General features: G+C 40.0%; 1 protein-coding gene across 2 annotated transcripts in view; it reads right to left on the bottom strand.

Annotated features, from left to right (window-relative positions):
* Positions 1–20,667, bottom strand: part of TDP1 (tyrosyl-DNA phosphodiesterase 1) — a 38,605-nt gene extending 17,938 nt beyond the window's left edge. Inside the window, exons 1-12 of one of the 2 annotated variants that reach the window (XM_030949299.1) lie at positions 20,604–20,667; positions 19,351–19,901; positions 18,177–18,220; positions 17,490–17,545; positions 15,466–15,562; positions 14,379–14,413; positions 13,192–13,284; positions 11,541–11,705; positions 9,896–9,974; positions 6,925–7,110; positions 6,123–6,171; positions 3,168–3,234 (exon numbers count right to left, since the gene is read on the bottom strand). In XM_030949299.1, the coding sequence (XP_030805159.1) occupies positions 3,168–3,234; positions 6,123–6,171; positions 6,925–7,110; positions 9,896–9,974; positions 11,541–11,705; positions 13,192–13,284; positions 14,379–14,413; positions 15,466–15,562; positions 17,490–17,545; positions 18,177–18,220; positions 19,351–19,897 (1,418 nt within the window). In that variant the 5' untranslated portion in view covers positions 19,898–19,901; positions 20,604–20,667. Of the gene's footprint in view, positions 1–3,167; positions 3,235–6,122; positions 6,172–6,924; positions 7,111–9,895; positions 9,975–11,540; positions 11,706–13,191; positions 13,285–14,378; positions 14,414–15,465; positions 15,563–17,489; positions 17,546–18,176; positions 18,221–19,350; positions 19,902–20,557; positions 20,577–20,603 lie in introns of those variants that run through there. The other variant, XM_030949301.1, reaches the window with a different exon arrangement.
* Between the last annotated feature and the right edge of the window lie 1,428 nt (positions 20,668–22,095).

The following is a 22,095-nucleotide window of genomic DNA, read 5'->3' as shown; positions in this document are numbered from 1 at the left end:
TAAAAGGGGAAAATGCATGCTAGTTTTGGCTGGGATAGAGTTAATTTTCTTCATGCTGGCTAGTATGGGGCTATGTTTGGATTTGTACTAGAAACAGCACAAACACCCAGATATTTCAGCTGTCACTTACACACAGCCTTTTCTGCCTCTCACACCACCCCACCAGTAAATAGGCTGGGAGGGGACACAGGCAGGACAGCTGAGCAAAGGGATATTCCAGACCATACACCGCACGTGAAACTGAGGGAAGAAATGGTGATGGGGGGGTCATTCAGAGTGATGGCCTTTATTTGCCCAAGCAACCATTAGGCACAATAGAGCATTACTTTCCTGGGGATGACTGAATACCTGCCTGCCCAGGATGGGGTAAACCAACTTATTTTGATTTGCTTGTATGAGTAGCTTTTGCTTTATTAATACACTGTCTTTATTTCAACCCACAAGTTTTCCCATTTTACTCTTAGAATTCTCTCCCCTATCCCACTAGGGGAGTAGGAAGGAGGGTGGGGGAGCCCAAGTATGTGGCTTTGTGGTGCTCAGCTGCAGGCCAGGACTAAGCCATCACAAAATCCTGGAAATTTAACTGTACAGACATATCCAATTCATAAACAGAGACAGGAATAACTAATTTTCTACAACACCACCTCTTTCAGCATTTAGTTCTCTTACTTCAAATACTGAAAGACTTTTCTATCTTAAGATACTGGCAACAAGGCATGAGAGAAATTGAAACACCTCATACCATTAGTTTCAACCTAAGAGAACACTTATGATCTCTGTGTAGATGCTCTGCCTCTCATCTTTTATGATTCTGGGGAACAACACTGTACTTCTGCAAACTGAGAAGAAAACTCAAAACTTATTCCAAACTTTATAAATCTAAAGAACACACAAAGCTCTAATACAACAATCATTGCAGACTTGTCAGGCATATGTCAAACAAATTCTTGTCAAACCAACTTCTTCCACTCTTTGAAAATCAGTATTTGACAAAGTAACTGCACAAACATAAGGCACACCGTATTAAAAGCAAATAAACGAAAAGGAAAGTTAAAATACAATACTATTAAAGCTGATCAAATGTTTTGAAAGCAGCAATTAACAAAAATTAATAATTGCAAACCTGGCCTCATAAATTAGTAATACTGGAAGGAAAAACAAGCACTAATACCAGAGAGAAAACTCTGCAAATTACTCTGTTTACACAGTAGCTAATCTAACAAAGCAGTCTAGTCATCATTTGCTACAATCAGAAAAGTAAAAGCAATATTAAGTTTAGTCACACTATTTTTTAAAAAAATTAAAGTTCTGAGCTGTATTATAGGTTAAACACATTCAGCTGGCAGAAGAGAGGAAAACAGCCCACAGACATTATAAAAAGTCACGTGCCTGGGGCAGACATCCTGCCTCTTCAGTTGAGAGGCAGCAGGACACCATCTTCCAACTCCATTAATCTCTCCCTACTTGCAAAAAGAAGTTATTTATTTTCCTTTACTGTAAGCATAAAAGATTAGGGTTTTTTTTCCTTGCAGCTTTGGTAGAATCCCTAATTTCCTGCTGGTTTTATACTGTTTTCCAGTTTGAAGAAGTATTTTCTACATTCCTCTGATCCCTCCGCTGCCCAAAGATTTGCATTATAGGAAGTCTTTCAAGTAGCTCATCTTGTATTTACATCTAGTGAAATCTGCTGTTTTCTGTGTGTCCCAGGTTCCACAGATAAAAAGGTACAGTCTGCCTCCTGTCCTATGGTAAGAGTTTACATGCAGGCTCTGCTCAAGGGCTACTGTGCTGCATTATGGCAGGGTAAGGGCCTGCACCTGGGCAGCCACTACAGAGCAATTCTGCAGGGCCACTGCCACCTGCAGCCAGTTCCACAGAGGAACTCGAAAGAGCTCTTTTGCTGCCAGAGCAGGTCCCTGTATGGCCAAGGAGACAGCTATGTGGGCATTTTCTCATTGAAAAGGAATAAATTAATGAATTATATCATTATTAAGCAACATTCTGTGTTACAGACTAACTGAAAAAAGGTTACATCTTTTTTCTAGTAAGATTCTCATGAGGTATGACTACAGAAACCAAATTAAGACTGCACAAACACCTCCAGACTGATGATTTTTTTCCTTTTTGAATCATGACTGAACAAACTTGAAAGCTTCAAGTTGATTGCAGCTTTCTTCCTTTGCTGACTGTATTCAGAGGACACAGTTTAAAGGCAGGAGACAAAGCCTCACATGCTTTCTGCCTGAGTTCCATTCCTTAGACGTTGACTAGCAAGGCTCACAACAGCAATCACCTTCACTCTAGAATGAAAGAAAGTGCTCTCTGCCACAAGCAATTCTGCTTCAGTCCCCTGAATATACACCCAACTGAACACAATCCTACTTGGTAAATTTTCTTACCAGCACAACTTCTGTCCAGAAGAGTTAACAGTTTCTGATGAAAGGAATGGGAAGTTGTGGTCTTGTAAGAGGTTACAAGTTCTATTAATTTTTTTTTGATCTTTGCAAAACAACTTTCCCCATTGTTCTCTAAACATGCATAAGTTTTTAACAATTCAGCCTGAGGGAGACATCTGGCATGGAATGTGTCAGACTGTTAGAATTTGGCACAACTAGTAGCATATGGAAATAGAAATTTTTAATAGAAAATGTCAGGCATCTTTAAAAAAAGATATTGCCACAAGGGACTGAGAATTTTTGCAGCAGGACTGCTGTACTTACAAGAAAAAAATAAAGCCACCACCAAAAAAAGCCTTTCTAGTCCTGGTGGGGGTCAGTTGAAATCCCATTAATACAGAGGCACAAGTGGGGAAAGTGAAATACAACTGGAAGTTCAGAAAAAAATAAAGGAGTAACATTATTCCTGTTCAGAGAAGGAAACATCATATAAAAGCTTACAGAAACCTAAATCCAGTAGGACCATTATCCCAACAACAACAAAATTATCATTTTTCTAGATGAACAGCATGTTTTCTACCAACTTTTGGAGAGAAGACCCAGCAGATAAGTAACTAAAGGCCTTTATTTTAAGGAGTTTAGGAATATCATACTGTAACCACTTCCACTTATTTGCTTTTAACATTCAAACATTATAGCACTGTAACTTTAAACATACAATCTGAATTGTTAAAAAAACCAAAAAAACCCAAAGAATTGAGTTCTACTTACTGAAAATAGGAATGCAACCACAGCTGTTTCTGTGCTGTCTGTATACTGTACGGAAGTGAGCCACCAGCTTAAGGAAAAAAGCAGAACATGTACATTTATTTTTTGGAAGACATTCTAAAAGCAGTAAGCATCTTGGGGAATAAGCTATCTGTCCTACCTTCATGAGTTACTTTTAGGAAATTGTTAAGTGCTCCAGTAGTATAAAGTGGTATATACTTGCTAGAGTTCTTTCCACTCTTATAATTTAGCAAGTTCCTAAACACTGCGCAGCACATTTACAATAGGAAAATCAGAAACTGTACATAGGGAGAACTATGGGTAGTTTTTAATATGATACTACCTGATATCAACAGATTGGAATCACTACCCATACAAACTAGAGGAAATAAATCAAGCAGCTTTCAGAAGAATAAACCTTCCAAATCCCAATCAATGTTATTTTAAAAAGAACTTCTATGATAAAATTATATTTGTATTGATTTGGCCTTTGGCTAATGCATGTTGTGATTTCTCGAAATGGATTTAAGAAGAATCAGCCAGGCATACTGAATTATATTAGTGTTGTGTAGTAAAAGCATGATGCAAAGCCTACTGTATTCAACATTTCCTAGAAGACACCAATAGAACTCATTACAAAAGCTTTACTAGTCTCAGGAATGCACTAACTGCAGGAGTCTACAGAACTGTTCCTTTGCACAAACACAGAGTCATGCAATTCACCAAGTGAAGTGGGTCTCACCCTGTAGAATTATTTACTCATTTGCTGCTGTGAGATAAGAATTAGGAAGACAGCAAAGTAAGCTCAAACTTTAAAGGGTATAAAGAAAACTTATTAATAGAATTAAAAGAAAAATAATAAGAAATCAGAATAAACCTTCAGAACACTTCTCTTTCCCCCACACTCTATATCTATAAATTCTCTGGCTGCAATTTCTATATATGTCCAAACACTAACTAGAGGAAAGACAAAAACTTCTGAAAACATTCATGCTAGCTCCATGTTCAGAACCCACCAGCTGCTAGAATTCAAAAGCTACTCTTGTGCATAGAAGCACAGGTATCCTATATGGCTTGGAACAGGAACACTTTTAATGACTCAGCAAAGCCAAAGAATTCCTGAATTGTTGAAGTTGAAAGCACCCTCTGGAGATTATGTAGAGTAACTCCACGCTCAAAGCAGGGTTCAGCAGAGCACACTGTTCAGTACAGTGTCCTGTCAGGGTTTGAGTATGTTAAAAAACAGAGACTCTACAGCCTCTATGAGCAACCTATTCCATTTACACATCAGAAAACAATTTTGTTGTAAGCATAAATTGAGATACAGAAGATTCCTAGGTACATACATTGCCTTTTGTTCTCTCCCTGGTCACCATGCAAAGCATGCCTCTACTTCGCATCTTCTCTTAATTTATATACACTCATAAGATTTCCCAGGAAACCATTCTTCTCCAAGTTCCAAGAATTATCCAGCTCTCTCAGCCTCTCCTTCTATGACAGATGCTCCAATCCCTTATTGATCTTTGTGGCTTTCTGCACTACTTTGGTTCAGTATGTCCATATCTGTATTGTCCTGTGAAGTCAACAACTGGACACAGCACTCCAGAAGCGGTCTCACCAGTGCAAACAGAGGGGATAGATCACTTCCTGGCAATGTACTTCCTAACACAGCCCAGGATTCTGCCGGCCTTCTCACTACAAGGGTGCATTGCTGGTTCATATTCAGCACTGCCTGAGGCCGCACTGCAGGAGGTTGATGTTTGCTCATTTCTCCCGCCTGCACAGTTCCTCTGACTGACTGCACTACCATCCAACACATCAACCATTCCTATTCAGTCTGCATTATTTGGAAACTCCCTACAGGTGTATTCTGCCCCACCATCCAGGTCACCGATGACTGCATTAACACACGACCCATGTACCCAGTGCTCGGCACATGCCACCACTAGTGGCTGACCTCCTGCTGGCCTCTGTGCCAACACTCACAGCTTCTGAGACCTGGCAGCTCAGCCAGTTTCCAATCTGCCCCACTTTGCACTCATCCAGCCTGTACTTAATCACATCATTGTAAAGATGTTAAAGGTGACAGTCTTTCAAGACAAAGGTAAACTAAACAACATCTAGGGACACTCCCTCATTCATCAAATCACTTATCATAGAAAGACATCAGGTTAATTTGGCGTAATTTCTCCTTTAAAAATCTATACTGACTACTCTGAGCCACCTTCTTTTTTCCATCATATGTTTGGAAATATTTCCAGGATTCCTTGTTCCAATACCTTCCTAGGGATCAAGGTGAGGCTGGCAGGCCTATGGGTCCCCAGATCCTTCTTACCCTTGCTACAGACAGAAATAATTCTTTTCTTTCAGTACTCCTGAATCTCTTCCAATTGTCTTGACCTTTTGAAGACTTGTTTTGGGGTAACCAAAGCTTCCACGTATCAGAATAGTACAGTACCTGTTCCTGTTTCAGGCTGGCTGGGGCTATGCTTTTACAAATATGGCTTAATGAAAATAAACATGGGAATAATGAATGAACAGTTGTATATTACAATATTACAAAAAAGACCAATACCAATAACACCTTAGCCTCCATTGTTTCTGATGTGCAGAATGACATTGCAATCAAAACAGAAGGAGAACTTGACACACTCAAATCTGAATTTTCTGCCAAAATGAAATTATGGCTGGAGTAAGAGCAGTGGGCAGGAGCTGTTGATTTCCTATACGATGACATATGAACATGCAAACGTTACAAACCAATGTCCACAAAACCTAATCTATTCCATCACAACAGGAGTCAGAGCTCCAGCAAAAGCAGTAAGATTCTACTGCCACCTATTCTATTACATTATCAGCAAGATGAGAACTTCATGTTCATTTAACATCAACCACTGAAGTGATTTTGCAGGACATTATGACCATAAAAAGCAAATAAATGGGGATCCATCTGCTTACCAGGATAGCCTTCTAGACTTTGCCTCACATTGTTCACAGTAGGATAAACCTTCACGAAGGTAAAAAAAATAACTTTAATAACACAGCTCTGAATAGACAAGCTGTTAATTTTCAAACAAACACTTGAAAGAAAACTTGAGAAAAAAATAAATATTAAAAGCTTAATTTTTTCAAAGTAATACATTTACACTGCAGCTTACAACTACAACTGTGCCAGCAACACAGAAAGCCTAATATTTTTACCACTCTTACAGAGCTAACCAAAATTAGCTAGCAAGTCTCAAGTAATACTGTTTCAGCCACTTCCACAGCAGCCAAAGTTAGTTCTTAACATTATTTTATGATATTTTAGTCTCACACCTCAAATATGAGATAAGAGTACACAGGGGCAATTAGCACATGGTAAAGGCATAGCTTGACAATCATTTTTCCTTGATTTAACAAACTCCTGCCACAAACTTTTCTACTTCTCCCCTTAATTCTGCTAATAATCAAAGGTATTAATGACTAAAGATTTGGCTACATCTCAGCAGGAAAAACAGCTGTATCTACAAAACCCAATGGAAGACAAGCTATAGAGTGAGAAGATAATTTTGATGAGATGATATAAAAGTAGTGTCATGCGGATGGAAATTATGGTACATTTTTATAACAAACCATACATAACTAAATGGCATATATATAATTTCATGATCAAAACTCCATTACTGTCTTCCAAAAGTTAAAAGCAAAACAATGACTAAGATTTCCAAAACAAACGATTACGTGTTAAATAAAGGTCACCAGCATCTCAAAGACATACCAGATGAATTGGGACATCACATTTACGGAAAGTTGTCACACTGCTGCCTGCAGCCACCAGGCTCTCCTGGAACTCTGAGCACAGCCACTTGGACCCATCAGCTCCCAGTGAACCAATGCTTGAGAACTGTCCAACAAGAGGCCAGGATTCCTGTGCTGGTATTGACACAGCGTGCTCCTTCAGAAGCTGGTGAGGGAAATCAAAACATTGTTAGACCTCAACACACACAGAATACCTCCATCAGTTTGATATAACTTTCGATATAATAAATCCTCTATAATTTATTTCTGATAATGAAGGAGATTAACATTCACACTACATATTTAACTTTGCAATAAAACAAAACCAACAGGCTTTCCAAATAAACTCACTTCAAGAGAATATTAAACATCACAAGTTTTATCCAAAAGCACCAAAGCCAACCATTAAATAATGGGTGAAAAGAATGTTAACAGCTTTTTCTAAAAACATGAAACATTAGCTTCAGAAGTTCCAACAAATAAAACAACTAAATATTTTTCATATTTGGTGGTTGTTGGCCATAAAATTCCTCTTGTATCCTAAAGCCATGACACCCAGCTACAATAGAAGTCTACAATAAGAGGGGAAAAAAGAACAATTGAAGAGAAAACTGAAATGATCCTTTTAGAGGAGTTCTTCAGCTGTGAATGGAATTTAAAGTCACATTAAAAACAGATTTATATAGACAGATATTAAATTGTATGTAGTTGCCACCTTTACCCCATTCTAGAGAAAACACACAATCTAATGGCTTCAGTCATCAACACTAGTATCATCAGGTCTATCTGCATTGTCACTAAAAACCTTTTTAAATCACAGAAACATCTGCCACAAGATCATCTTTTTCCCTTACAAGCTTCTTCTGTTTTATTTTTTCTTCATTCTATGTCTAAATACGCAAAAAACATCAGACAAGGTGTACCAGAGAGGACAAACTCTTAATGAGCAAAGGGATGTCTACAAGAGTAACCTCATGTTGAAAAGCAATGTGATACATAAATATTCTGTATGTCACAGAAGTTTGCCACAGACCCCATTAGATTTTCATATAAAATTCATGACAGGATTTGAAATAATGCGACTTCAGCAGGAGGTGCAGGTTAAAAATTCTTCAATTACGAGAAGCATTTAATAGATGACATGAAATACCTCATCAAATTCTGAAAAACAACAACAAAAAAAACGAAAAAAAAGAAGGGTCCAAACCAAACAAGAACGGTCCCTGCAAACTCGATATACACAATCTTGAATATTTACCAATACAGCTTACCTAAATAAACATAAGACCTCTAAAGGCAAGAGAGTTCAACTATAAAAATAATACTGTCACATTCACCCCTAACCATATCCCTAAATCCCACATCTACACATCCGTTAAGTATCTTCAAGGATGATGACAACACTTCCCTGGGCAGCCTGTTCCAATACTTGACAGACTTTGAAGGAATTTTTCTTAATATCCAAACTTTATCTCCCCTGGCACAACTTGAGGCTATTTCCTCTTGTCCTATCACTTGTTACTGGGGAGAAGAAACCAACCCCACTCAGCTACAACCTCCTTTCAAGTAGCTGCAAAGAGCAGTAAAGTCTTCCTGAGCCCTTTTCCTCCAGGCTGAACACCTCCAACTCCCAACTCCATGGAGCTGCTTCTCACCAGCACCATGGTCCAGACCCTTCACCAGCTCTGCTGCCCTTCTCTGGACACACTCCAGCACGTCAGTGTTGTTCTTATCATAAGAGGCCCAAAACACAGCACTCGAGGTGTGGCCTCACCAGTGCTCAGTACAGGGGGATGATCCCTACCCTAGCCCTGCTGGCCACACTACTGCTGACACTGGCCAGGATGCCACTGGCCTTCTTGGCTACACACTGGCCCATGTCCATCTGTTGTCTGCTAGCACCCCCAGGTCCTTTTCCACCAGGCAGCTTTCCAGCCACTGCCCCAGCCTGTCATACTGCATGGGGTTGCTGTGACTCAAATATAGAACCTGGCACATGGTCTTGTTGAATCGCACACAATTGGTTTCCACTCATCAATCCAGCCTGTCCAGATCCCTCTGGAGAACCTTCCTAGCCTCCAGCAGATCAACACTCCCCTCCAACTTGGTGGGCTCAATAAGGAGCCCTGGGGAACACTCCTTGTGACTGTCTGCCAGCTGGATGTAACTCCACTGACCACTCTGAGATCTGCCATCCAGCCAATTTTCTACCCAACAATGAGTGCATCTATCCAGACCAGGAGCAGCCAGTTTCTCAGGAGAATTCTGTATGAAGGTTTCACTAATGTTCAGGTAGACAACATCCACAGCCTTTCCCTGACCCACTAGGCTGCCACAGTAGGAGATCAGGTTAGCCAAGCAGGATCTGCCCTCATACTCATGCTGATTGGGCCTAATGACCTGCATATCCAGTCACTAACTGGGATCTCACCAGTTAGCCAGAACAGCTGATAAATGATTGAAAGCAGCTCAGTGAGCACTTTTGCCAGCTCCCTCAGTGGATACCATTTGGTCCCATGGACTTGCGTCCATTTCAGTGTTGCAGCAGGTCATTGACCAGTTCCCCTTGGGTTATGCGGATTTCATTCCACTCTCTGTCCCTGTCTTCCAGCTTGGGGAGCTGGACACATGGAAAACAGGTCCTGCTGTTAGAGGCAAAGAAGGCATCAAGCACCTCAGCCTTTGCCTCATCCTTTGTCAATATGTCTCCCCCTGCATCCAATGGAGATTCTCTTTAGTCTCTTTTTATTGCTAATGTACTCATAAAAGCATTTTTATTGTATTTTTCATCAGTAGACAGATTAGGTTCTAAGTTCCAAGCCTATATATGTTATTGCTAACTTTAACAATTATTAAAAGACTGATTATGACAACTGGAAAAACCAGAAGGAACTGAAGAATTCTATTTACATTTTAAAGGATATTAACAATAAAGGTTACAGTTTTGGTACCTTTCTGAGCCTAAGATGGCCCCATTTTTCTTTATCACTGCCTTGATAACGTCCAGGGGTAGAACCAAGCAGAAACACTCTAAAAATAGAAAAAAAAACAGATTTTTGTAATCTCAAGTGCTTTGGTTTTAAAGTAGCAAGATATTTAAGTAAAACTTATGAGCAAGATTGAACACTCAAGTGCAACCAGAAATATTTAATGTCTCTCATGGGATTTATAATGCAAAGAAAAGTGGAATTTCAGCTGTATAATTTATTATCAGCCTCCTGCATGGCTGCAATACATCACCAGGCTGTTCTACAGCAGAGACAAGAGCTAGATCTTTTTCTGTGTGCAAAAATGCAGAAGATAGATAATGCTGGCAATACACACAAATAGTTCATTTGGCCCATAACTGGGCACACAATTTTGAGTAAAACCAGTCTAGTGCTACATCCAAATCAGCAGATTCAAGTATGAGTTTTCATTTGGGCACCTAAAATAGTTCAGATGCAAAGTACAGCTTTTTCAAAACTTCCTAATAATGGGTTTAGTAACCTATTTCACTTTGCCCTGAAAACAGGGAAGAGACCTGCCTAAAGTCACAACAAGCAAGCAGCTTTAAGAAGCTGTTCCCTACTGCATACATCTCATGGCTAACTTTATTCACGACTGATTGGCCCCTACAGCACATCAAATGGCAATCCTTATCCTAACAAGTGACTTTCCTATCACATGCATAAATTCCTATCAGTTAGGGCTCAACTCATCTGTTTAAACTCAAGCTGATGACCAATGCAATCACAGAGCAGCTGTTAGCTCACCTGATTAGAAAGTACACACTTTTTTTTGCCCCCTCCAATCTTTTAAGACACCATGTAAAAATAAAAGCACTTCTTAATGTATAAACTAGAAAAAGGTTTCAGTCTCTATTACCACCAGTCTCTATTACCAGTATGTGACCATTTTCAGCTTTTCTTTTCAACAATTTTTGTTCAGATTCTAAAACAGCAATTAAGTTGCCAGGGAGATTTACACTTTCTGAAGCAAATGCTCATATTTAAATGCAACTACTTCTTAGAAGTAAATTAAGCATCCTGAATTATTTTAAAGTAATATCAGCAATGTGATAATAGAGAAGACTATTCCAAGACCAGTTAGGCACAACATTGCCCACCAAAAGCAATCCAAAATTATACAGATATGTATGTTGCTTAAACTCTGCCTTACCAACAGAAGCCTGTTCTGAATAAAATCCTCATTCCAGTAACCTTTGCTTACATGATCTCCCTTACATGACAAACTCTATACAACACAGTTTTTTTCCACTGGTAATATTACTAGAGTAAATACTTGAGCCCGACTGGCTTAAATGAAACCAAGTCCTAATTACTTTATAGCTACCTTCAATAAAGTTGCTGCTGGTGTACCTTTCTTTCTTCGTTTAAAATGCATGCTTATAAAACTAGAAGTTGGTCTATTTGACATAATCTACATAAGAGACATTTTCTAAAACCACATAGAGTCCTGTTTGAACACTCAAGCTTGACATAAGGTTACCTTACAAAATAAGCATGAGGTCTAACAGATCCTAACACAGATATTTAATTTCTAGAAAAAAAACCCCACATGCGCAAGTTACAAAAAACTTAAGGTTATATATACCTTGTTTCTGATAAATCATGTTCTTGAATCAGATCTATCCATTCCTTGAGTGCAGGAGAATTGTAAGCTGCCAAGTAACTTATTAGGTCAGATTTAAAATTAGTTGCAGATTCACCACCAGATGCTCCCTTAGGTAGTCTTGGATATAAAGGGCTTAACCATATTCTTAAAAAAAAAGAAAAAAAAATCAGCCATATAAACAAGCACACCATGCATTAATAACACGTGGGTTTAGTACATGAGTAAAACACATCTGAAGGTCCTAAACAAATACTTGACAGATTCACTGTGATACTAACTAAAAATGTCTGTACTAACTGGTCAGGCTCAGACTTAGCAACCATCAGTTCTTTCATCAACATTTTCTACAGGAATAGAACACTGCAATATGTTCTGCTAAACTTCTGGTTTGTGCAACTGCATAGAAAACCACCAATTAAAGCATCTGAAAGGTTTATATATTTGAAGAGTAGCCCACAATAATACACTGTCTCTCAAGAACCTCCATCAGTGTAAAATAGGATGGGGACCACCAGAGAAAACATTTAGCATCTCTTTCCACTCACACATTACTGCAGCCATGGGAACCAAAGATTCTGCATTATCAACTTTACAATGTGTTGATACTACCCTTTGAAATTCAGAGCCACCATATTGTGATCCTGCATAACACCACAGTATGCAAAAGCTGAAAAAGAAAACTCTCTCATATTTGACAAGTAGGGGAACTTGTTAAGTATCTCAGTAGGTATTTTCATGCCTTCTTAGCTTTCTGAAAAGCTAACTGCCATAAGATACTAAAGCCACCCATAAGATTTAAAGGCAAAAAAAATCAGTGTCTATTTTTTCCACTCAAAGAACTCGTCTCAGACAAGTAAACTCTCAAAACCCTGCCATATTTAATGGCAGCAAAATGGATGTCAAAGTGACAGTAACCTCTGAGAAACAACTTTCCATTAGTTTGAAGAAATTTTATACCCTGATTTATTGTGGTCATCTAACTAAAGAAATGCTCCCATAAAAATGGCCAAAAAACTGAAAAGTTTGAGGATCCTTATATGAACATGCCACTTCATACTGTTTTTTGTGCTCTCAACAAAACTATGTTCTAAGCTGGTCATTAAGTTTAAAGACTTCTACCAAAAAATAAGACAGGAAAAAAATTCCTGCCCAAGAAAGGATACTGGGTGAAGACTAGTCATCTACTGTACTACAGAGCCAATAATGCCCAACATTTATCAGACTATATTCTAGATACAATCACAACAAAAGCAGAACATTTGCACATCCACATTATTCTTAAGTGTTAAGTATTAAAACAAGTTTTAAATAGCTGCTTCAAATCTATATAAATGGTACTTTATAGCTACAAAGTTTTTTTCATAAAGAGACAGCACAGCATGATAAAATTTTGTATCAGTCAGATTGATTTTAAGCCATCAGCCTACTAGGATAGTTTTGTTTACAGGAGAAAGCAAGAAAAGTTCAGACCCAGACAGCAACCAGCACTCTAAGTCCAATTTTTAAAATTTTTTAGAATAGCTCTATGTTAAGGATGTAAACACACTAGATCACCTAATATCCCATCTCCAGCAGAAGCAAATACCTATGGAAAGTTTTAAGCATTCACCTGCTAGGGATTGTTGCTTACCCCTGAGTTTTCTGGTGCCAATCATCAGCAATAAGATTGGATGTATGTATCACAACTCGAAGACCTTCTTCATACAGCAACAACATCATTTTCCTTTAAAAAAAAGATATATAACTCTTCATTTATTTCAAGTACACTGGGAGTAGGAGATAAATTAGCAATTCATTAAAAGGCTCCAAGGTAATTATTTTCAAATATATGTTCTGCATCATGCAAGCACTTAAGACTTCATTCCATGTGCACTGCAAGCTCACATGGCAGTCATTAGACTATCCTCATATACTTTATTCCAGAGTACAGCTTAACATTTCATGCAACTAATTACCCACTACAAAGTGAATATTTGCAGAACACTTCCTATATTTGCACAGCTCTTTAGACACTTATCTCTTTGCAGACAGTCAGAAAAAGAACTAAGGAACACTGAAAAGCCTTTACTTACAACTGAACTTATTAAATAACCTAGTTACTTCCTCTTTAACTGACTTTTACCTTACAAGTGGGTATGTATACAGCTAACCATTGTGATGGCAAAAAAGCTATTTATCATAACTCTTAAGCTATAGCACAAAGGAATTTTAAAACTAGTAACTGAGATTAAACATACATATCTGTATCTTCTGTAAAAAAATTGCTCAGATTTTCATATCCAAGTTTTCATTACCTGTGTAAAGGCAGCATATTCATGTGATCCTAAAGGATGAGATCTGCAACCCAAACTGAACTCAAATGATCTTTGCTAAAACATAAGATCTGTTCTTTTCTGTAGATTTCCATCTACAAAATTTGCTTTGAGACACTTCTATTATATCAAATTCAAGTTTTTTTCTTGATAAGACCCCCAGATTCACTAGTAATTTTCAGATCCTCCATATGAACTGAAAAACATGATCAGTAAATCAGTGTTATGTCAGTCCTGCCTATGACTGAACAAGTTTGCATTACAGTTCTGGTATTAAGGCATGGTTAAGAGCCAGGACCTGCAGAACACCCCTGTCTTAGACCAGTTCAACTTCAACTGTTTAACCTCCACATCTCATATGTACTCAAATAGCTAATTTGTCTCATTAAACTAGAACAATCCTGTCATCTCTAAATAGAAGATGTTTATGGAAGCTTTAAGACTCAACAATTTCTGTGAAATCCAGTTTTACTGCAGACCTTTTCTGCTTCATGGTGTTACTTACGTATGGTGAGTTCCAAAAGCAATATCCAGTTTAGCCTACAAAATTAAAAGTTGATCATTAAAAATTGCTTCTCATTTTGTTTAATTTCACTGCTCTCTAGTGGACAGATCACAAATTACATTATCTTCCTTCTCCATAATTCTAATGCACTTTCCACAAGCTAGATTTGAAATGGTAATGCTGGAACTGTTCCAGAATTTGTGCCTCTTTTACTAGCAGCATTTTCAGAAATAGTCAGCAGAAAATAACTCAAGGTTCCTGTTGGACATGGAACAGAAGCCAGCAATGTGCCCTTGCATGAAGGATGACTACAGGGTCCTGGCCTGCATTAGGAGTGCTGCCAGCAGGTCAAGGGAGGGGATGCTTCCCCACTGTTGAACACCAGTGAGGACACACCTGCAGTACTGGGTCCACATTCAACAGGAAACTCAGGATTACCAGACTGTTTCAAAGAGAACAAAATTCCAAGATCATTCTCCTCCCAACAAAGAGCACAGTGTCCCCATGACCATTAATACACTTCACCTGGCAAAATCCTGAAACACTGGCAAGTTGCCATAGCCACATCCTTCCCCAGGATGAAGGCAATGGATTCACCACTTAGGGACAGCAAAACAATGAACATAGTATCAGAGATAAAATGGCATGTGCCAGGAAGCATGCTCACAGCAATTTTAACATTTATTACGGAGATTATTCATATCAGCATTTTCTTGTGTAAAACATATTTGGGAAATAATAACTCTCTGATGAGATTTAAGATTGTAGTGACACTAGGACTAAGTTCAGTGCTTTACACAAAACTAATGCTTCCTTTTCAGCCACTGTAAGAACTTGGATGTAACATGTTAGTGGAGGTGAGCAGCTCTTCTGTGAGCAGCTGTTCTGTACCAACTTTTGTGGGTGAAGCCTACCATAACCACATCTGACCAAGACCACTTTACCATGCTTCTATGGTCCTGGTATGGATATCCCTCAAAAGTGTAACAAAAAACCTCCTATATAAGGAGTCTTTCCATCAGTAACAAGACTCTGAGTGTAAGATACGGCTTAACTTCAACCAAAGGATGATACAAATGTTAATTACCTGACAAAAGCTAATATTCTCATAAGGCCGTGCTTGTGCAATTAGTTCAGCTTTGGATTCTCTCCTCTCACCATGAACTATCAGCAATGGCTTCTTCCTTAAACAAAAGGGGATTGCCATTAAAACATCAAGTGAATCAGCAATTAGCCTAAACCATTCCTTCATGTAGCTATGATATCTGGTCTCTAAATCTGACAGTCCAGCAGAAAGATGGCACTGAAATCAATATGCCTTATTAACTAACTCAAAATAGCAGTAACTACAATAGAACCTCTAAAGAATAGACACTGGAAAAATGTAACACAAAAAAAAAGGGAAACAGGAAGCATGGAGTAAAGCAGGCACCAAAACAAAACCCCTTAATACAAGATCGTGAAAGAAACTCTTTCCCCTAGAGCTCGAAACAGACAAATGTAAGCTCTCAAAAGCACCGATATACACAGTGTGGACCTAAGACAATTTAGTCATTATTATCTACAGAGAAGGTGGAACATTGATAGGGAAAGAGAGAGGGTCTATTCTGGCAGTAATTTGGTGTTCACCTCCTAAAACTAAACTTCTGGTCCTGCCAACCAGATCTAATCCATAGGGATTGTGTTGTTTCCTGGGGTCCAGGTAAGAGGCTGGACCACCAAGAAAACTCAGCCCACCGATTATTTTGGGTTTTTCAAGTGAGTACCCACAAAGTCCCAACAAGACTGCAGACAAGTGAGAGGGACCTCAAGGTCTTGGGACATCTGGAGCACAAGTTGTGTTCTCTTCTCTCCTGCCAGCTCCAGGGAATGATGGACAGGATGGAGGTAACTGTACAGAGTAGAAGCAGCCAAATACCTAACTGCAAGACAGGACTATGGGGCAGCCCTTTGCACTGCCACTGGGATACTGCCACACTCAAATACTTCCATAAATCACCTGCATACCATAGTAGAGGGAACAAACAGGAGGAGCTGGAGAGCTCTGTGCAGTCACAGGGCCTTGATCTCATTGCAATTACAGAGATATGGTGGTGTAGCTCACACAACTGGAATACTGTCATGAAGGACTACATGCTGTTTAGGAAAGACAGGAAGGTGCAGTAGTGGGGTTGTCCTCTACATGAGGCAACACTTGGAACATATCAATCAAGATGTTAGGAGTTAGGATAAAAAAGCAGACCAGTAAGAGTGACACTGTTGTTGGTGTTTGCTGCTGCCATCTGATCAGCAGGGCTAAGAGGATGAGGCCTTCTACAGCAGCAGTACAAGCAGTCAGGTTCTTGTGGGGGACTAACTACCCTGACATGTGCTGGAGAAGCAACACAGCAAAGCATAAACAGTACAAGAAGCTCCTTGAAAGCACTGATGGCAGTTTTCTGACACATGTAATGGAGGATCCCACAAGCAATGGTGTGCTGCTCAACCCAATGTGGTCCCTTCCAACCTTATCCACTCTGTGATTCTGTGAATTCTGGTACTACTGCACTTCCAGCAAAAATGAAAAAAAAAGAGAGCACATTATGTGCTCACTTCATCTGCACGAGTTTGCAATTATCAGAAAGGAATTTCAAGCAAACAAAACTGCTTTTATGACAATATCCATCAACTTACTACATTATATCCATGAAATCATCCTGATCCTTTCCACACAGTTTTCCTGTGCCCTTCCTACATTCTCTCCTTTCTCTTGCACTATCTGGCTCTTGACTTAGTGAACTGTATGGCAAAAAGCTTCTTGCTCCATCCTTACAGGTCATCTACTGCCATTTCATTGAGGCCCACAGTAGGATCTCCTCAGTGTTAACTAATAGCAGTCAAAAACCAGCTATCCTGAACTCTGACTATTTTCCAGTCTAGAAAAGAGCCAAGAAATCAGAGAACTACAGCTGTGGAATGAGAGGAGAAAGAACACTAAGAGTCTGTGCATATCAAATTGGTAACAAACATCTGCACTGCAAAGAAGTGCTTATCATTCACTTATAACAGGACCTTGTATGAACAGAAATGATCTGGAAATGCCATCATTTCACCTTTGTAAAATAAACATACCTGAATTCCTGTGGGTACTGTCTTACAAGCCATCCCACATCTATACAGTAGTTAAACTTGTATGCAAGAAAAAGAAAACAGACTCATTAAAAAGAAAAAAAACCCAGCTATATCAATGAACTACAGCAAAAAAGCTTTATGTTCACCACACATTACTACCTATCTCATATGTAGCATACAAAAACAGGTGTATTTTTGACTTTTATATCCTTTCTTTCATTCCCCTTTAACAATTCAAGAATGAATTTAAGTTTCTAAAAAGTGTGCATTAGTGCTTATAAAATTTACCATTCAGGAAAAAAAAGAATCACATGCACATAATGTAAAAGCTTAGGTTCAAGGATCATCTCTTTGCCACGTGTTTATATCATGAATGATAGCAAAACTGCTAGGCAATAACAAAGATATTATTCCTAGATTGCAAGGCATTCTTTCCTTCAAAAAACCTCATTTAAATGAACATAAATACACACTTCTCAGTTGCACTTTCCTCAAAAACAGGAGAAAGTAGTCTTATAATTACCTGAATTCTACAGCAGAACATGGGATGGTGTTTATATTTCAATAAATTGTTCAACAGTTGAAAACATTTAATATCAGCTACATGGCACAAGCACAGATTATCAAGTTTAAGATTAATGAAGTGAAACAAGCAAGAGAAATCAGTTTGACAAATAGGATACTCACCTGGGCAGAAGATATGAGAGTTCCAAAAAGAGGAGACAAAATATCTATTAAAAATATTAAAGCATAAATAAATAAAAAAGACTTCAAGCAAACATATAGCATCTTGAACAGCTTGATAACTACCACGGTACAAGGGCCAGATTGTTCACACACCTGGTGTAACAGAGGCATTCACAGGTTTACTGTTCCAAGTATTTCAAGCCATTCACTCTCCTGGGAATCATTTAGGATCATATGCTTACAAAAATTAGTAACTCTCTCAAAGCAGAAAACAAGTTTTAAAAGCTGATTAGGAAAAAGTCCAACATCATATTGAGAAAGGGACATTAAATTGCTCTCTCCCCTATCAAGTGGGCTTGAAGAACTGTGGCAAAGTAGCAGCAATAAGGGCTTAACAATGCTTATTAATCTGCTTATTTAATGCTTATTTATCTGCTGCAAACTGATTGTGGGATATGTCTATCCATAGTTCAATCACAGTAACATGGGAAACTGTACACAATTCTCTTATTAATACTTGTTTCTGATTCTGTCTTGTGATGTGTAAGATTTTATTTCTAACTACAGGGATGTTTACAGGTGCAGAAAGCTCTTCCCCCTTACATCAAAGGACAACTAACAGAGCATTCCTGAGGCATCAGTATTGTACACCAAAGACTTCACTCCAACTTGACTGATGGATAGCTCTCTCCCAGCTGAATTTAAACAGATCCATGAACCCCAGACATAGAACAGCAGAAGTACTTCATCTAGTAATAGTGAATTATTCGGTCCAAACCACTCAGCAGCACAAAGGCAAGTGCAAACAGCTACTCAGAGAGTTATGCACCCAAGAAAGGCATCCCTTTAAGTGCCACAGGCGGCTATCCCCAGACTAGCTTACAGGGAAAGCAGCAATAAGAAGCACCATGACTTGCCCTGGCTAAATACACATTCGATTTATGCAGCCTAACTCCAGTTGCAACAAAGTATCAGCAGATAATGTTATATACACTATACTTCTAAAAGAGAAAGGTCCGGATAACAGAACCAATTTCTACAAACCTGCACATTTAGAATATGAAACCTCAGCAACACCAAGAAATACTTGCATTTAAAAATACCCACAAACTAAAAATAAGCATTGCCTTGCTTTCTCCCCAAAGCACTCTTGTAGTAGAAGCCACTTGTTCACCTTTTATGTGCAGGGCTCCAGAATTATAGCTCCGTTCAATTCCACTGACTTTAGTGAGAAAAAACCTGAAAGGATTGCCTCCAGTCACCAAATCCCAGATATCTTGGGCTTCACTGGGTGTCACATTATACTCCTCTTCCTTCAAATTCTCTGAGAGTTTGTCATCTTTGCAAAGATTCAAAGGATGCTCTTTAGACACATCGTGTTTCTCTTCTTTCACTGTTTCTTTGTGGACATGCTTTTGCTGATCTTCAGGCTCTTCATCACTACTAGAAAGACACCAACCTGAGCCTTCTTGGCTTGGTCTCTGTTTTACTGCTGGCGGTGCTTCTGCAGAAACACTTGTATCAGTGAACTTCACGGGGGAAGCTTTTCTCTTGTGAGCAGCTTTCCTAGCTTCAGAGCATGGATATTGTGGTTCACTACTTCTACCACACGCAGCATCTGATAGCGAAGATGTACATGGTTTTTCACTGTCCGAATTTTCCTCAGCACTTTCATCACTGCTAGATACTGTCCATTTACCGTGTGCGCCCTCCTGAAGCATGTTCCTAGGAATGGAAAAACACCAAACAAAAATTGAACGTTTTTGTTATGGTCAAGTCTGTCTCCCTTCTTAGCTCCCGTTTGTTTATTACTAAAGAACTGTGCTTTGGTATTTGGCAGAAGCTCCGGGAAATTTCACAGCGTACAAGGCTTGTTTCGGTGCCCGGGAAACAAAGAAACACGTGCAATGGGGCAACTATCAAATGGCAAGCAGCAAATGTGAAAACCTGCACATGGAAAACAGGCTAAGATAGAGGCATCCATAGGAAAGCATTCTAAAAATCAGAGGTGTGATTTCCACGACACAGATACTGCCACATGGCTGAGCGACCCAGCGCGCCCGGCGGAGCGGATTCAGGAGCACGGGCCCAGCCGGGGCGGCGCTTTCCGGCAGCTCCCGCGGGAACACCCCGGGACCGCGGCCTTGCTCCGTCTCCCCCATGCCCCCGGCGAGCCCCTCCGCCGCGGCTCCCCCTAAACCCCGCCGGCAGAACCGGCAGCCGCCGGCTCCACCGCGCCGAGGGCCGTGCGGCCGCGGCTCCCGCCATCGCCCCGTAGTGAAAGCAGCGCCCGCGGCCGGGGGAGGCGCCGCGCGGGCCACAGCACCAAAGAGCCCCGGCAGCCACTCGGGGCCTGCAGCCCGCGGGCAGCACTCACTCACCGCCCCGCCGCTCGCCCTGCCCTGCCCGCCACCAGCACTCACTCACCGCCCCGCCGCCCGCCCGGCAGCGCCCGCGCTGGGGAGCGAGAGCAGGCCCAGGCCCGGCCCGCCCTCTCCGGCGCGGCCCCGCCCCCGAGGCGGTGGCGCGCGGCCGCCCTGAGGGGGCCCGGCAGCTCCGGGAGCGGCATGGGGAAAGGCGGCGCGTCTCACTGAGCTGAGTTATTCTAACGAGCCTTCATTGGACCTTAATATTAGTTATGGGCAGGTGCGGAATTTGCATAATGTTCGTTCGGCGCGGTGTTAATTGCTGTATGTGAAGTGCCCCGCTAATGAGATAACTACGTGAGGGCTTCGGCAAGGAGAGGAGGAAAGCAGGTGTAACATTAATCAAAGCAGGAGCGCGGCCCGCATCAAAGCGCGCTTCGGCTGCTACGGTGAACTGAGCGCTCGGTTCTCGTTGCTCTAATTTATTGTAAGCTCGTGGCTGCAGTTAACAAATTCTGGAAGTGTCAACACGCGGTGAAAATGGCAGGCTACTCCTATAAAAGCTTTCCTGAAAATTCGGCTAGTTTGTGTAATTTCCTCAGTGCTTGTCCGCAGGGCTGCGTATAGCGGTTTTCCCTTAAATGCTCTGTGGATAAACCTTCGCTACTGTTAGATGTCATCCTGTATTATCAACCCTTGCTGAAGGTGTTCTGTGGGAAAAGCTCTCAGGAACGTTGCATGGTTTCCCATGTTATGTGTGTAGTCTCTTCTCTAAGTACAGGCTCTAGAAATGCTTTTTAGTTTTCTACAAGTACCTCAGAAAATTTGTTGGCTTCTGACTACACTTTCATTGTACTCTCTCCTCATAGTTCCTGTCTGGTGACTTAACTGAGAATTAAAGCTATCTGTCATTTTTGAAGAAAAAATATATGGTCTCGTAGAAGCAAATTTCATGTGATTTGTTTCCCAGAAGTCTGTACTATGTATTCTAAGTTTGCAAAAAGTTTTTTCATCATTAGCACATAAAATGTAGCAGTATGAAAAAAATTTATTTTGACCTAAAAAACCCAAAGTGAATGGACTTGTCCATTTTCAATTTTACTGGAACAGAGTAGATGGATAGAGGTGATTCAACAAGTGCTTATTTTGTTTTTCCTATAACAGTTAAGCAAAATAAAAAATCCTAGGTTAGGTTTATTGGTTTTTAATGGAAATCACTTTCTTTCTGCAGGATTTTGAAGTGTGCAATGAAGATAGCAAAGGCTATTTAAGCAGAGAAGACTCTACAGTAGGTCTAGTAATATTTTTTTTGCTAGAAACCCTCAAAGGTATATACTTTTTTATTATGTTCTGAAGATCCAGCTTATAGATGTCTGTTGAGAACACTGTGTACTGACTGGTCTGCAGTAGTTGGGAGTGTATTGCTGTAGGTGTGGTAAACAGAAATACCTACACATTCTAAAAGTAATTTTCTAATTTGCACATATTTATTCCAAAAGAAAATAATCAAACCCCTGGCTTTTCTGTTGAAAACTGTGATGAGTAGAAGGTTG

The sequence above is a fragment of the Camarhynchus parvulus genome, chromosome 5 (assembly GCF_901933205.1).
Source record: "Camarhynchus parvulus chromosome 5, STF_HiC, whole genome shotgun sequence".
In the NCBI taxonomy this organism is placed as follows: Eukaryota; Metazoa; Chordata; class Aves; order Passeriformes; family Thraupidae; genus Camarhynchus; species Camarhynchus parvulus.
This window is presented reverse-complemented; position numbering and strand designations above follow the sequence as displayed.